Source organism: Hippichthys cyanospilos, chromosome 3 (genome assembly GCF_059441005.1).
Source record: "Hippichthys cyanospilos isolate Australia breed blue-spotted pipefish chromosome 3, RoL_Hcya_1.0, whole genome shotgun sequence".
Taxonomy (NCBI): Eukaryota; Metazoa; Chordata; class Actinopteri; order Syngnathiformes; family Syngnathidae; genus Hippichthys; species Hippichthys cyanospilos.
Window position 1 is genome coordinate 304,442 of NC_142371.1, and position 13,673 is coordinate 318,114.

A 13,673-nucleotide genomic window follows, 5' to 3' on the forward strand; every position below is an offset into this window, starting at 1 on the left:
GAGAAGCCAGCTCATTCAATTTGGTTTCTGTGTTTGATATTTTACTGCATTGTATTCCTTTTTTTGTATTTCTCAAGATATCGCATTATCAGTCATGTAAAGTGACTAAATAACATGAAAGATATCAATATAAAATGCATCATTTATGTATTTATTTACGTTTTGCTTGATACTACTTTTTCCCCCAGTACCAATACTCCTCTATCTTTTGATACCTAGCCCCTAAAAAAACATTTTTCCATTTTTTAAAAATAAATTTTATCCCTTTAATTTTCATCAAATCTGATGATACATATTTGTCAATTCTTATTCATGATTGTAAACCTTCTCAAAGAGAGCGGCTCATTGTTTAAAAGGAAGAAAGTTAAACAACGGTGTCGTGTTGATTTGTGTCGGTAATAATAAAGAGATGGGATTAAATGTTGCAAAATCATCAGTCTTTATTGTAATTTGTTTGTGCGTGTGCCAATATCACTTTCACAATGTTTGAAAAGTAACAACAGAGACAAAAGAGGTGGAAAACCTCCTCAGTAAAAGGCGCTTAATTATCATCGTCGTCTTCTCCCTTGCCACCTCGTCTGTTGCCTCGGCCTCCCTTGCCACCACTTTTGCCTTTTACATTTTGCCGGTAGTAAGCTTTGATCAGCATGGCAATGCATCTGGAATACTCCTGGATGTTGATTTCGCCATTGTCATTCTTGTCCAACCTGTTGAAGGCCTCATCCAGGTTGCTTAAGTTAAGTTTCCCCTTAAAAGAAATCAACTTAAATTAAGTGACTATTGCACTAGCACAACATGCACTTTTGTACCTTATAACTAGAGGCGGTGATCTCTTTCTGCATCATTTCCTTAAACTCCTCTGGATTCAGACAATCGCTGCCCTCGCCGCAATTCTTCACGAAGATGTCCACGCAACATTTGATTGCATCTTCCAACGTCTCCATGGCTACTCAGGGAGAATGTAGTCTGCTCCTGATAATTGTTGTAGAGGAATAGGAGAGAATAATAATGGAAATGTTGAAATGACAAATGCTTGAAAATGTCCCAGTGCTGGAAACTCGATAGGTGGGTAGGTAGGTAGGTAGGTAGGTAGGTAGGTAGGTAGGTAGGTAGGTAGGTAGGTAGGTAGGTAGGTAGGAAACTTTTCAGTAGGTAGGCAGGTTGGTAGGAAGGATACTTTTCAGTGGTAATGGTAGGTAGATAGGCAGACAGACAGACAGACAGACAGACAGACAGACAGACAGACAGACAGACAGACAGACAGACAGACAGACAGATAGATAGCTAGATAGATAGATAGATAGATAGATAGATAGATAGATAGATAGATAGATAGATAGATAGATAGATAGATAGATAGATAGATAGATAGATAGATAGATAGATAGATAGATAGATAGATAGATAGATAGATAGATAGATAGATAGATAGATAGATAGATAGATAGATAGATAGATACTCACGGTATTCACAGCGATGCGTGTTTCAGACTCAACTGGAATCTTCTTGCAAACAGCGCAGCCCAAAGACTGACTTTCAAAGTCACTTGAGCATGCAAACAGTGACTCATGCTCTCTTTATGTGGCCCAGACAGGATTTACTGGTCCAAGCGTGTCTCTGTGTACTTTGCACATCTAAGAAACAAGTGAAAGACAGCAACAAAACACAATGTCAACGACATTTGAAAAAGAGTTTGTGTGTGTGGGTTAAAAGCACACCCCTGATCAAACCTTCACGCCCCAGTCTTCATGATTGATGTAGTGATTATAAAAGTGCATTGTCTTGTTAGTCACTGAGAATGCATACCGAGCTTTAACAAAAGCAAATGAAGCTAGTTTTACAGTTGTACAGACAAAATAACATAAAAGACGACTGCTTTTTAGGTAATGTACTATCAAATAAGAATCAAAAAGAGGTAAGCAGAAATATTGCTAATTTGCCTCACTTCCTAATCTTTTCAGCAGCTTGGGGTCTTGGGCTCAGTTACCAAATGAGGGATGGGCATTTTAAAAAAAATCAGGATGTGCAAGTGCAGGAGTTATGATTGGCACCTCATCAGTCACACCATTTCTTGGGGCGGTGCTTTCTTAAAAAAAAAAAAAAAAATCAAATTGGTGCAACACGAGCATGAACTGATAGATTTTTTTTCACAGCATGGTGTAAGTTCAGACTGACAGTTTTAACAGGTATGACAAATAGGTTAATTGTTGAAAAAATGCACAAAGGTCAATTTTTTAAATGCGAGCCCTTGAACTGGGAAAAAAAAATATCTCAGTGTGTAGGTGTTTTTGGATTGTTTAAAGGGACATTGTGTAATATTTAGGACGTTTTTCATTAAAAACGAATAAATTAAATGATTATAAATTTCAAAAACGTGTAAATATATGTGTTCTCAACAACCAACAGTATGTTTTACATATAATCGTAGGTCCAGTTATTATGAAATGATATTACGTGGGGGGTGGCACTCCTCCAGAGGCTGCCATGTTTGTTACAGCTACAGACAATGGTAAATGCAGGACTTCCTGCTGTCTATAATGAAAAACGGTCTAAATCTTTAACCTTTGTTGTTGAATGCAGGATCTCTGATACATGGTATAAGCTTAAAATAATTATGTATTAAAATACTGTTATACATAATTGCTTCAATAAAATACAGGCACATGCCTGCATTCTGTCCAAAAATAAAATTGCATTTTTAGTAATGTGTAGTCCCAATCAGCATTGATGAAAAATTGGGGCCTCCCTCTGTGATTTAAATCGCCTGTTTCCCGTTTAGACCGATGCTGCCATCTAGAGTTCAGTTTTAGCTATATTCGAGTGAAAACTGAAAGAAAGAAAAATACCCCGCTGCAACCACAGTATACTGTTTACAAGCATGTTGGCATTCTAGAAATTATCTTTACCAAAGGTAATTGACAAGAGGGTATGCATAAAATCCATAATATTAATGTTAATATTAACTTGTGTAAGTAGGCTTTAGCATAAAACGCATGTCCTTTGAGGAACATAATGTTCCGGGATGCATATGTTTCCGTGTGTATTCGAAGCATGCTTTGTGTTGGCATGCCTTTCTTTAATTTTGTGTCTTCCTTACGTTGAATCGAGGGATAACTTGCCTCTAGGGACTCTGAAGTATTGTATTAGATTTTAAATGAATTGATTCTAGTGTGTGCTAACATCAGGGCAGACTCTGAGTACTCGCAGGCAACATTGTCATGGCAACGTATCACATGTTTTGAATTCCTCAGATACAACTATGCTGTGTTCTAAGGGCGTGATAAAAACCAGTTGCAAACCTCTGCTGTCAGATCGCGTGTCACCCAGCAGACCCTGTGGTGTATTCAATATTGCTGTGCTGATTGATCCAGGTAACAATACAATAATACAATATATGTATTGAATCGATAATAAAGTCTTTCGAGAAAAAGAATGGTTTTTCATCGGTCCCTCAGCAAGCCCTGCTTTTGATTCCATTTACCTTGTGTACCCATATTTATTGATTAGTTATTTGTTCATTTATTTGTTTATTTTCATGCTGATTGTACAACTTTCAAAAAACGTACAGGTTTACTGCAAACAAATAGAGGTTCCGTGAATATGCGTAACATGTTGTGAACCTAAAAGTACTTGCTATCAGTTTAATTATTGGCGATAGTGGCACCAGAATTTACAGTACTTGGTATTCATCAGTTCCAAAATCTCAGGTATCGGAACAGTTCTAATACAGTAATTCTAGTTTGGAGAAGTTAGCTTCGGAGAGACAAGCCAGTAGTACTCCCCCAGTTCCAGTAGATGGCACTGTTTTAGAATCCTGCATGTAAACTGCAGTGATTGAATCAAGACAAAAGGGTTGGGTTTTTTTGCTAGGAAAAACAAAACAAAACTTTTATCTAAAATTTTGGGTGTGAGGCCTTTTATTTGTATTTGTATTTTATCCATGCTGACACTATCTGTTGAATTTTAGAAAATGTTTGCACCCTGGTGAAATAAAACTGTATTCTAAGGTGGCATTTCCCACCCTTTATTGAGCACATATTTCACATCAGAAAAAAAAATCTTACACACCAAGAACTACAAAAGCCACAAAAAAAGCGGCCCAATAATTGGCTCATGTATGTTCTGCCATCTAGTGGACGTGGATTTAATTATTCTACCAGTCATAAAACATCACTGGCACAGAATATTGTATGGTATGTATTATTCAGACCATTTAGGTAAATTTGGATATTTTCCAGTGGTTTATCAAGTCATTTCTCATGACATTGTTTTAGGGAGTCTCAAATATGACTATTTAAACTCCCACTTCATGAAAATAACATCTTTGATATACTGTTTGTAAACTTATATGCAGTGCTAAATAGCGAACCTCTTTCCATATTCTTTTAAATATGTAAGAAACTTTAATAATTTGCTATTAAAACCATGGTCTGAAGTCAGTTTGTCACTTTTTACAGCTTTGGTTTTGGTGTGTGGGCGTGTGTGTGTGTGTGTGCGTGTGCGTTATACACGTTGGCTTGAATACACACATTTTTTGGACCCACATCAAACTTTGCATAGCAACAAGTCTCCATGAAAATGTTAGCCAAGAAAAAGAAGAGAAGAAATTCTGCTAGCTGGTTAACATTTTATTCCATCTTAGTTTTATCTCACATACGGTTACAGTATTTTTTAGCGTCGTGATTTAGTACACAGGCATTACAAGACAACATTATCAGACAGAAAAGCCAAAGAATTCTTAGGCCTGTTGCTATTTTTCAACAGTATGGTTATCAATCACAGGCGGTAAGAAAAGGGCGGACATCTTGGGGCGAAAATGTTTCCATGTGTTCAAATCATGCGGGATAAAAATACAAAGAGAGCCCTTCATTGCGTGAATAATCAGACAGACAAGGTGAAATTCAGTCAAAGGTTTGTTTATACTCTCACAACATGTTTCCTTTATTGTTTGCCCTTCTTCTGGTGCAGCACGTAGCACTTCTCGCAGGCCAGGGAGAGGCCCGCGACAAGGGGGAGAAACTCTTCAAAGTCTAACTTGTCGTCTTTGTTGTGGTCCAGATCCTGCAAGATGCAATCCACCGTTTTGGGGTTCTTTTGTGTCTGAAAAAAAAAAAAAAAAAAAGTGTGAGGTGGGGCAGAGACTTTATGATGCTAGGTTCAAGGAATAATTCTTGACTTAGTTAAACCAGTATCCTTTTTAACATTAACAAAATAAAAAAGCAAAATAAATCAACTTTCAACAACAGTTAATTAGTTTCTTCAAGTGTTTTTAGGTGTTACAACTTAGTCTAAAACTGAAAAAAATAACCAAGTGCATCAAGGTACCTGGAATAAAACCTTTAAAAAAAAATGATGAAAAATCTTATTTTATTTCAATTACACTTCACACGACAAAAACAAGCCTTTTCCCTGGAGTTTTGACAATGCTTGTGTCTCACTATTTGAGAAGCACTGTGTTAACATAAGTGTTAGCAGTTTAGCATTTTAGCGAGTATCACCTGTATCAGTCTGCCTGCTGCTTATTGTATTAAGTTTATTTTGCTATTTATTAGCATACCAACTGTAACATTTTACCATTTTCTCTTGTTGTCTTTTAATAATTAAATTGTTTGCTAGTGTTATTAAAGTGAGAAAATTCACAAGTGGTATATTATGTTAGCAGTTTTAGCAAGCATCCTTTTTTTTTATCAATCTGCCTACTGCTTTTTGTAGTCAGGTTATTTTGCAATTTGTTAGCATCTTAGCTTTTTACTGGTTATAAGTGGACTTAAGCACATAGTATGTGCATGCTAACTTTTAGCATTGTAAGAACTCCTATTTCGTTCAGTGCAATGTTAATTTGGTATATGTTAATGTTGCATTTGATAACACTGGCTGCTTTTTTGGTAAGGTAAACCGGGTTGATTTAGACCATTTAGAACTAACTGGAATTTTGGCTGCTTTTTTATACCTCAATGGCAGATCACAAATACATTAATTGCTACTTTTTGTTTTAGGGTAGCATTGAGCGAAATTATGAATACATTTTAAATACTTGGTGAACAGATTGTTTTTTATCCAAATATTTTCAATAGGATCGGTGGCTCCATTCACTTAGCCAAGCCAATCGTTATTGAAATACAAATAATTAATTAAGATTCAAATAAATGCATAATTCTTTATTGTCTTTGGTTTTAATTGTCCTGCCCTATGACAGAGAGAGCTTGTTCTCACCTTGAGGAAAGTGGGTAATTCTGTCTCCAGCAGTTTTTTCAGTTCTTTTTTGCTTAGCGTCCTCCCATCGCCGTCATCTTTGGCATAGCGATGGAAGATGACGATGAGGTTCTCCATGCATTTCTCTAAGTCAGTCATGGCAACAGAGATAGATGGATGCTGCAAATGGAGACAGGATGGTAATTATGAGGCGTGGTTATGGCAGAGTAGGTCAACAAACTTATATTATTGTCAATATTGACTTCAAAAGTTACAGTTGTCATGAAATGTCACATTGGGCAAGGGCAATTGATATTTGAGAACTTTGTGCATCGACTGTGTGTTGTAAGATGATCTTTGGCCCCACCCATTTTTAGCCATCTATTTTGTTCCTTGGAAAATGTACGACCACCAAAAGTGCCTCAAAATTTATTGTTTTAAGGAAATTACAAAACAGCATTTTCTAACACACGTAGACATCGCTCTACACCTCCTTAACACGAATAGTTACATCTTAAGGTCATCACGGCTATAGGTTTACTGCACATACTATATATACATTTTTGTTCATTTTATCTATAAACAATTTCATATATGGATTGCCCTTCATAATTATTGCCACTCCTAGAGTTTAAGAAAAACAGCTCATTATATCATCTGTGGCCAAACCAAACAGTTAACACTAAGGGAGGATACGAGTGTTGCTTTCATTGGCACTCAAGGCAAATTCTTTCAATATTAGAGCAAACGTTCCGCAATAAACGGACATCCTTATCTCATGGCTGCTCCCCCTTGCTCCACATCCGCCTTTTTCCAGCTGGATTTCAACAACGCAAAAAAGGTCGTAAAAAATACAATGAGTATAATCAGTTTTAACAAAAGGACAGGAAGCAGAAGGCGACCAGCGACTCGTCACTTGGAGAAGTGCAGTGCGCCCAAACCGCAGAGCGCCCGATGACGCATGGCAAACACACCCAGTGGCCAACATGCAACCTTTTGCGTAAAACTGGGAAGAAACGCGAAAAAAATCAGTCTATTTCCTCACTCGAATCGATCTAATTGACGTTTCAAGCCTCTGCGTGTGTCTATTTTCCTATTGCCCGTGAAGTATAGCTTCTGGTATGCATTCGTATACGAGACCAATCTGCCCAAAAAGTGTAAAATAAAGAAATCGGGACTTACCAGACGAAGCTGAGTGAGCAAGATGGGTTTGATTGAAAAGCGGGAGTTCACCAGCAGTTTATTCGAGTTTATATAGTCAGCCGGGAAACGCCCGGGAGAAGGAGATGGGAGGGCGATGAAGAAGGGGCGGGAGGGAGTTAAAGCAAATAATGTGCTCATGCCTCTCTCTACACACCCATTTCAATGCTACTCCCTAGATTTTTTTCCCCCCTGAAGACCAAAACCACAAAGCTGACTTTTTCCTACTGGAGCTCAGAGGAAGAGTTACACGCTATAATCAACATCCTTGCATACAGTATGAGGTTCTCATAGTTTCCATACACTTTCTCGGGCTGTTAAAACAGAGGGTGTGTCCCAACGTTTCACTCTATATATTTTTTGAAACTCCCCACACCAAGTGGTGCCTTGAGAGTTCCATTAGTTTATTGGCCACACCCATATTTGTGAAAGTTGCATCTGTATCTCAAATCATGTTTCCCCATTGAAATGAATGAAAATGCCACAAAACAAAATATTTTGCAATGTTTTAATGAGGAAAAAAAAACGCCACTATTATCCATCATACACTCACGCACGCACACACAGACTTCCGGTGAAAGCTGAATAACGCTAACTTCTTAATCAAACTAATTGGAGAGTTCCCAGCACAAAGACAGGCGAAGATGGAAGTTAATGAAGTTTGGCTTTAAATAGTTACTTAATAGCTCATTAGAAAAAATGAAACACTTGCACATTTTGCAGTCAGATTTGATAGTTTCGTTCAACAGTCGTATTTTACAAGAACGAGTCGTATCTTGAGGGCAAAGAAAGTGATGTCAACGGTCTTTGAAATGAAATTTTTATCTGATGATTTGGTTCTGATACTTTACTCAAGTGAATATCTGTTACAAGTTTTACAGGAAATAGTTGACGAAAATCGCAAGCGCTCACAATTATGTACGTTTTTGCTGTTGATTCGTTGAAAATGTTTGATCTCTTGACAGCACTAATGCATATACACCATGCATACATACAGTTTTTTCTTTTGATAAAGGCATACAAAACAGCAGAACCCTGCGTACGTGTTTTGAACTGAAATTCACCTACTTGTGGATTTTTTTCTTCAAATCAATATCTAAAATAACAAAAATAATTCTTTATAATTTTGAGGGAATGACTAGCGGTAATGGGAGTGTTAGCACATCCGCCTCACAGTTCAGAGTCCCGAGTTCAAATCCATTTTGCTCTAGCCTTCCTGTGAGGAGTTTGCATGTTCTCCCCAAGCCTGCATGGTTTCCCTTCGGTCAGTCGAGCGTCCTCCCACACCCTTAAAGCATTCACGGCAGGTGTATTGGACACTCTTAATTGTCCTTAAGTGTGATTGGGTGTTTGTCCCTGTGTATCCTGCAATTGGCTGACAACCAGTTTAGGATACCCGCTGCCTACTGCCCATTAACAGCTGGGGTAGGCACTGGCAAACCAGTGACCCTAGTGAGGATAAGTGGCTATAGAATATGGATGGCTGGATGACTAGCATTAGATAGAATTCAACAGTTTTTGTTTATGGAGGCATCATAAAGTACAATTCATATTTCAGATTTAACTTTTCTACCAGGATATAGCAGCCTGAGGCATATCCTGCCTAAAATTCTGCTAGTATCCAAATGAGATACAGCACATAAAACAAAAGAAAAATTCCAGCAAAACGGAACACAGGGTGTGTCAAGTATGCTATGTTTCTTGATCCATGTAGGAGTTGGAAGGAATATGCTGTCCATTGGACAGCAGTGATTTGTGAGGTGATGTCAGACCTGGATATCATACAGATCATGTTCTAATTCAGTTTAGATGTGCTGGATGGGAATAAAAGGGGTACGGTGATAGAGCGGCCTCACAATTCTGTGGTTTGTGTCCAGCGGCGGCCTTCCTGCATGGAGTTCGCATGTTATGCCCAGGCCTGCATGGGTTTTCATCCCGCAATCCCCAAAACATGAATGTTGGAAACGCCAAATAGCCCTTAGGTGTGACTGTGCGTGTAAATGGTTGTTTGTCATTGTATATTCTGCGATTGGTTAGTAACTAATTCAGGGTGTCCCTCGCCTGCTGCCCGAAGACAGCTGGGATAGGCACCAGCTAGCCTGCGACCCTTATGAGGATAAGTGCCTAGAGAAAACGGATGGATAGGAATATCCCATTAGACAAAGTATTCAAAGTATTTCCATGATATACCTTCGAAGCAGAAAAGGACCTCCCCCCAAAATGGATTCATACGATTGTCCAAAACATTTTGCCAAGATTAAAAAAAAAAAAATCAACAAATAAGGCTTCTCATGGCTAAACAAACAAATGTTAGTATCATCAGTCTGAATGACACAAGGAACACTCAAAGGTTTTCTTGAATTTAATTACAAAATGACTTGTGTGGTATGAATAGTAAATTAACAGGGTGTAATCTATCTATGGAATACAGATCTGGCCGACGAAAGTTGTCATTCATTTTTTCATCAGTTCTTCCTCTTGCCTTTGGTGGTCGTCTTGACGGGTACTGCCGTGGGCGCGGCTGCCTGGTAGAGGGCGGCGGATATTTTGTTGATGTAATACAGGGCAAAGAGGGAGAAGATCAAGCTGCGAGGAGAGAAAATGGACAGATGTAATAAAAATGAAAGATACATGTGGAGGTCAGTAAAGTGTAGCAGAAATGACTGACCATGTAGTGACACACACGCGATGAACCAGACCGGATGCAAATAGCGACAGGCACAGGCACAGCAGAACTGAAAGTCAAATGAGTACGTTGTTACCAAACACGAAACAGCTGAGAAACTTATGCATTCCTGCGTATACTTACTTTCTGGGAAGATCTTGGCTTGAAAACCTTTCCCAAAGAACAGATTTTCCAGATTACTAAATGCCTGAAGAAACTGAATTAAGGCTTACCATTTGTAATAGAGAATGTTATGCAATTGCAAAAAATAGTCAAGTGATAAGTCACGTTGGACGTAGAGGATACAGTGAGGGAGCAGATGAAGAGGACGGAGCCCAGGAAGCCCCCCAGGATGGTGAGCCACTCGGTGGATGCTAGCTGCTTACTGAACATCTGCATGCCAGCAAACACCAACACTGAAAGCAGGCTGGACAGCACCAGAGAAGTGCCCGTGTTCACTGCTGCAAGGACAAAAACAAGCAGTTTAGTCCACTAATTTGTGCAACTCACATAGTACGTGATGTCAACATATTGACTATTTATTATGATTTGTTTAAACGGTTAAACAAAGGGAAAAGCACGAATCATTAAATCTCTATGTCTAATACACCAGCTGATAAATTCTCTAAGGAGTCAAGGCAACATACAGTGGCTCTTTAAAACAGTACAATCATTATTTTCACATGTTGAAACTTGCCATTGAAAATTCAACTTTACGCCTTCTGCAATGACACGTCAGTGCTTAAGCGGAAGCCTTGCAAATGCTAAGCTAATGCTAACATTGAAGCAACAAACGTAAACACAATCAGTGTTATTGCAAATACAAGTTGTTGCATTTACAATAAGGCGTATTTAGCATAATCAGCCAAACACTTCGTAGTAATAATGTTATTTGTCGGCGCTAGTTAGCTAACAACCTAGCTACTTGAGCGAACGTCTGTATGGCCACTATACGCACATAAATATCATTATTAAGGTCGCAATACATACCCATGGTTCCTATTAATCGCTCGTAATTGTGGTCACGTATTTATTACTTTCAAAGGTCTAATTAAACTCGCCAAACTAGCTGAATGAGTAGCAACTACGATCCTTTGAAGCGAAGGACCTTCACCCGGAAATGATTATAACGCTTCCTGCGAGAAACGTCAACGTCGAGCTATTAGTCATTAGCCAGCTCATTGTTAAATAGCGAGAAAAAAATACGTTCAAATAATAAAATACATATATATAATCTAAATATAAATAATATACGAATCACAATAGGTATAAACTTACTAGTAAAAAAAAATAGCAAAATAACTCAATTTAAAATATTTGATAAACAAAAAAAAACAACAAAAAAAAATATATATATATAGCCATATATATATATATAATAAAAAACAAAATATAATATTAGATACACTGGTGTTAAAAGCAAAAAAGTAAAACAAAAAAGGTGTTTTTTTTTCCATTTTACTAATTGTATTTATTTTACATTTACATTATACACACAGTAAAAAGCAATTCAATTGACTATACATGGGCTAAAGAGACCATGCTGGTCCATCAGTTATAAAAAAAGAAAATCTACACATAGCTGACTCCCAAGGTGGTTGTTGTTGTTTTTTAAAACTACCAAAACTCTTAATGTTTAAAAATCTTCAATATGCATGATTTACTTATTTATTTTACAAAGCTCATTGTTGTAAATACTTAAAAAACATTGGGGAAATACACTGCGAAAGAAAACTGCAAATACATTAATGTGCAGGCATCAAATCGGACATATGCATGGGTCTATCTAGTCTGTACATGTGAACATCCACTTTCTAGAGCGCTTTGCAAGTGAGCTGGAACATATCCAAGTCAATCACAGGGCACCTGTATACAAATAACCATTCACACTAAAACTATATTGATGAAATAATCTCTTTCAATAAACCTAATATGGATGTTTATGGAAAGTGGAGGGAACTTTAAGTAGACTTCCAAACCACAAACCTGTTGCTTACATGTCAACAAATTGAAAACAAATGCCTTTTCAACACTATCTTCATCCATATGCACATCATAATGGCTTCTTTGCCAGTCCAAAAACAGCGATAAACAGAAGAACCTCCATGATGGCAGGCAGTACACTAGAAGAAAACAGAAACGGGCATGAAGTCACAAAAATGATTTCCTTTTGCAATTTATAGTCTCTGTCCACTTTATCCCCCAAGAGTTGTAAATATAAATCAGCATAAATCAGCATATGTGCACCAACCTGCAGGGGACAAAAACAATCCAATATGTCCAGCACTCCCACTTCTCAAAAACAAAGTAAGACAAGGAAACGGATGCGCTGCAGTGGACCGTCAGTGCTAGGCAATATGTATGTCAGGGAAAAACAAAACCAAAGTCACTTTTTGGGGAAAAGAAAAACTAACCTGCAGAAGGCAAGAATCCACCAATAGATGACGCAATCCCACTGCTCAAACAGAAAGAAAAGCAGAGCCACTGAGGCACTGGCATGTGCTCCTGTGGCTAGTGCACGAGTCATGGAATTGCTGTACAACTGAGTTAGCACTGCATATATCCTGAGCTGACATAAGAGTGTGATTTTATTTTATTTACATTATTTTCAAAGTCAAATATAAGTAAATCGTACATATTATGTGTTCATACGAATCTCAGAGTGGGTGAAGGATACAAAGAAGGCCTTGGGTGCCGTTGAACATGGACACCCCTGAGAAGAAGCCGGCTAGCTCAATGGCGAATAACACAAGTGTGACTGAAAGAGCCACCACCAACCTGCAAACAAATTATACATGTTAGGACATGATGTAAACATGTCAGTGTGCGTGGATTCGATTTGTGCTTACTTTAAGTCCTCACTGTCATATTGTTCTTGTGTGAACTCCAAAGGCAAGCAGGCCTTCACGTTATATTCCTGTGTAACAAAAATACTTGGTCTCAATCAAATCAGAAACGTATCTAGATGTTTTGACAAAAATATAAAGCAGTGTAAATGGATTTACCCTCGTCCAAAAGATGGTGATGACAATAACAAGGTGGGCGATGATTGTCAGGAAACGGGCAGGAATAAGGCTGCTGATGGCCGACATCTTACATTTCTACAAGCTGCCTGTTGGAAATTAAAAGTACAACACTTAGTATTTTAATATTTTCCTACAACACGGGGGGTAAACTTCAAGATATTTGTCACCGAAACATGCCATATAAATTAATACACGCGACCATTGACTCTGCACAATACTTGCGTGGATTCGTCAGTATCATTTAGCAATCGTTAGGCAACAAAATACCGTCTTTTCAACTTACCACGACTAAATTCACCTCGTCAAGGAGCACCGCACAGTACAAAAACACACAACAATGTATTTTTAGTCCACTTCTCGCCGCGTTTAACGTTTTCAAATCGCTCAGAGAGCCGGAAGTTGCATTGGTTACTACAGCAACTGTGGAATTGGTGTAGTCTCGATTGTTAACCGGAAGAAACACAAACAAAGATTCACATAAATATTTGTTCCGACCCGAACGACAATCGTCAAACACCTTTTTTTTGTGCGCATTTGCTTGTAGAGTAATATGCTGCCGTCTGTTGGTAACACAAAAAAACTAGGTCGC

General features: G+C 38.1%; 4 protein-coding genes across 5 annotated transcripts; all 4 read right to left on the reverse strand.

Moving 5' to 3' along the window:
* Positions 1–415: 415 nt before the first annotated feature.
* LOC148425277 (protein S100-A5-like) lies at positions 416–2,031 on the reverse strand. Its single transcript, XM_088411185.1, has 4 exons — positions 1,947–2,031; positions 1,465–1,635; positions 810–972; positions 416–748 (listed from the first exon to the last, which is right to left on the reverse strand). The coding sequence occupies exons 3-4, from the start codon at positions 942–944 to the stop codon at positions 542–544; spliced, it is 342 nt and encodes a 113-aa protein (XP_088267311.1). The 5' UTR covers positions 945–972; positions 1,465–1,635; positions 1,947–2,031; the 3' UTR covers positions 416–541.
* Positions 2,032–4,901: 2,870 nt separating this feature from the next.
* On the reverse strand, positions 4,902–7,507 carry LOC148425278 (protein S100-A1-like). The gene is made up of 3 exons (XM_088411186.1): positions 7,376–7,507; positions 6,215–6,373; positions 4,902–5,101 (listed from the first exon to the last, which is right to left on the reverse strand). Exons 2-3 carry the CDS (start codon positions 6,350–6,352, stop codon positions 4,943–4,945), a joined length of 297 nt encoding a protein of 98 aa, XP_088267312.1. The 5' UTR covers positions 6,353–6,373; positions 7,376–7,507; the 3' UTR covers positions 4,902–4,942.
* Positions 7,508–9,737: 2,230 nt separating this feature from the next.
* LOC148425279 (dolichyl-diphosphooligosaccharide--protein glycosyltransferase subunit KCP2-like) lies at positions 9,738–11,202 on the reverse strand. The gene is made up of 5 exons (XM_088411015.1): positions 11,049–11,202; positions 10,365–10,519; positions 10,203–10,266; positions 10,062–10,128; positions 9,738–9,979 (listed from the first exon to the last, which is right to left on the reverse strand). Exons 1-5 carry the CDS (start codon positions 11,050–11,052, stop codon positions 9,859–9,861), a joined length of 411 nt encoding a protein of 136 aa, XP_088267141.1. The 5' UTR covers positions 11,053–11,202; the 3' UTR covers positions 9,738–9,858.
* A 337-nt stretch (positions 11,203–11,539) lies between these two features.
* Positions 11,540–13,513, reverse strand: LOC148425280 (transmembrane protein 107-like). 2 transcript variants are annotated; one of them, XM_088411592.1, is made up of 6 exons: positions 13,368–13,513; positions 13,064–13,170; positions 12,908–12,975; positions 12,736–12,836; positions 12,310–12,406; positions 11,540–12,181 (listed from the first exon to the last, which is right to left on the reverse strand). In XM_088411592.1, the coding sequence occupies exons 2-6, from the start codon at positions 13,148–13,150 to the stop codon at positions 12,112–12,114; spliced, it is 423 nt and encodes a 140-aa protein (XP_088267718.1). In that variant the 5' UTR covers positions 13,151–13,170; positions 13,368–13,513; the 3' UTR covers positions 11,540–12,111. The 2 variants fall into 2 exon arrangements, with proteins under 2 accessions (XP_088267718.1, XP_088267717.1); XM_088411591.1 differs by lacking the exon at positions 12,310–12,406 and adding an exon at positions 12,473–12,569.
* Positions 13,514–13,673: the final 160 nt, after the last annotated feature.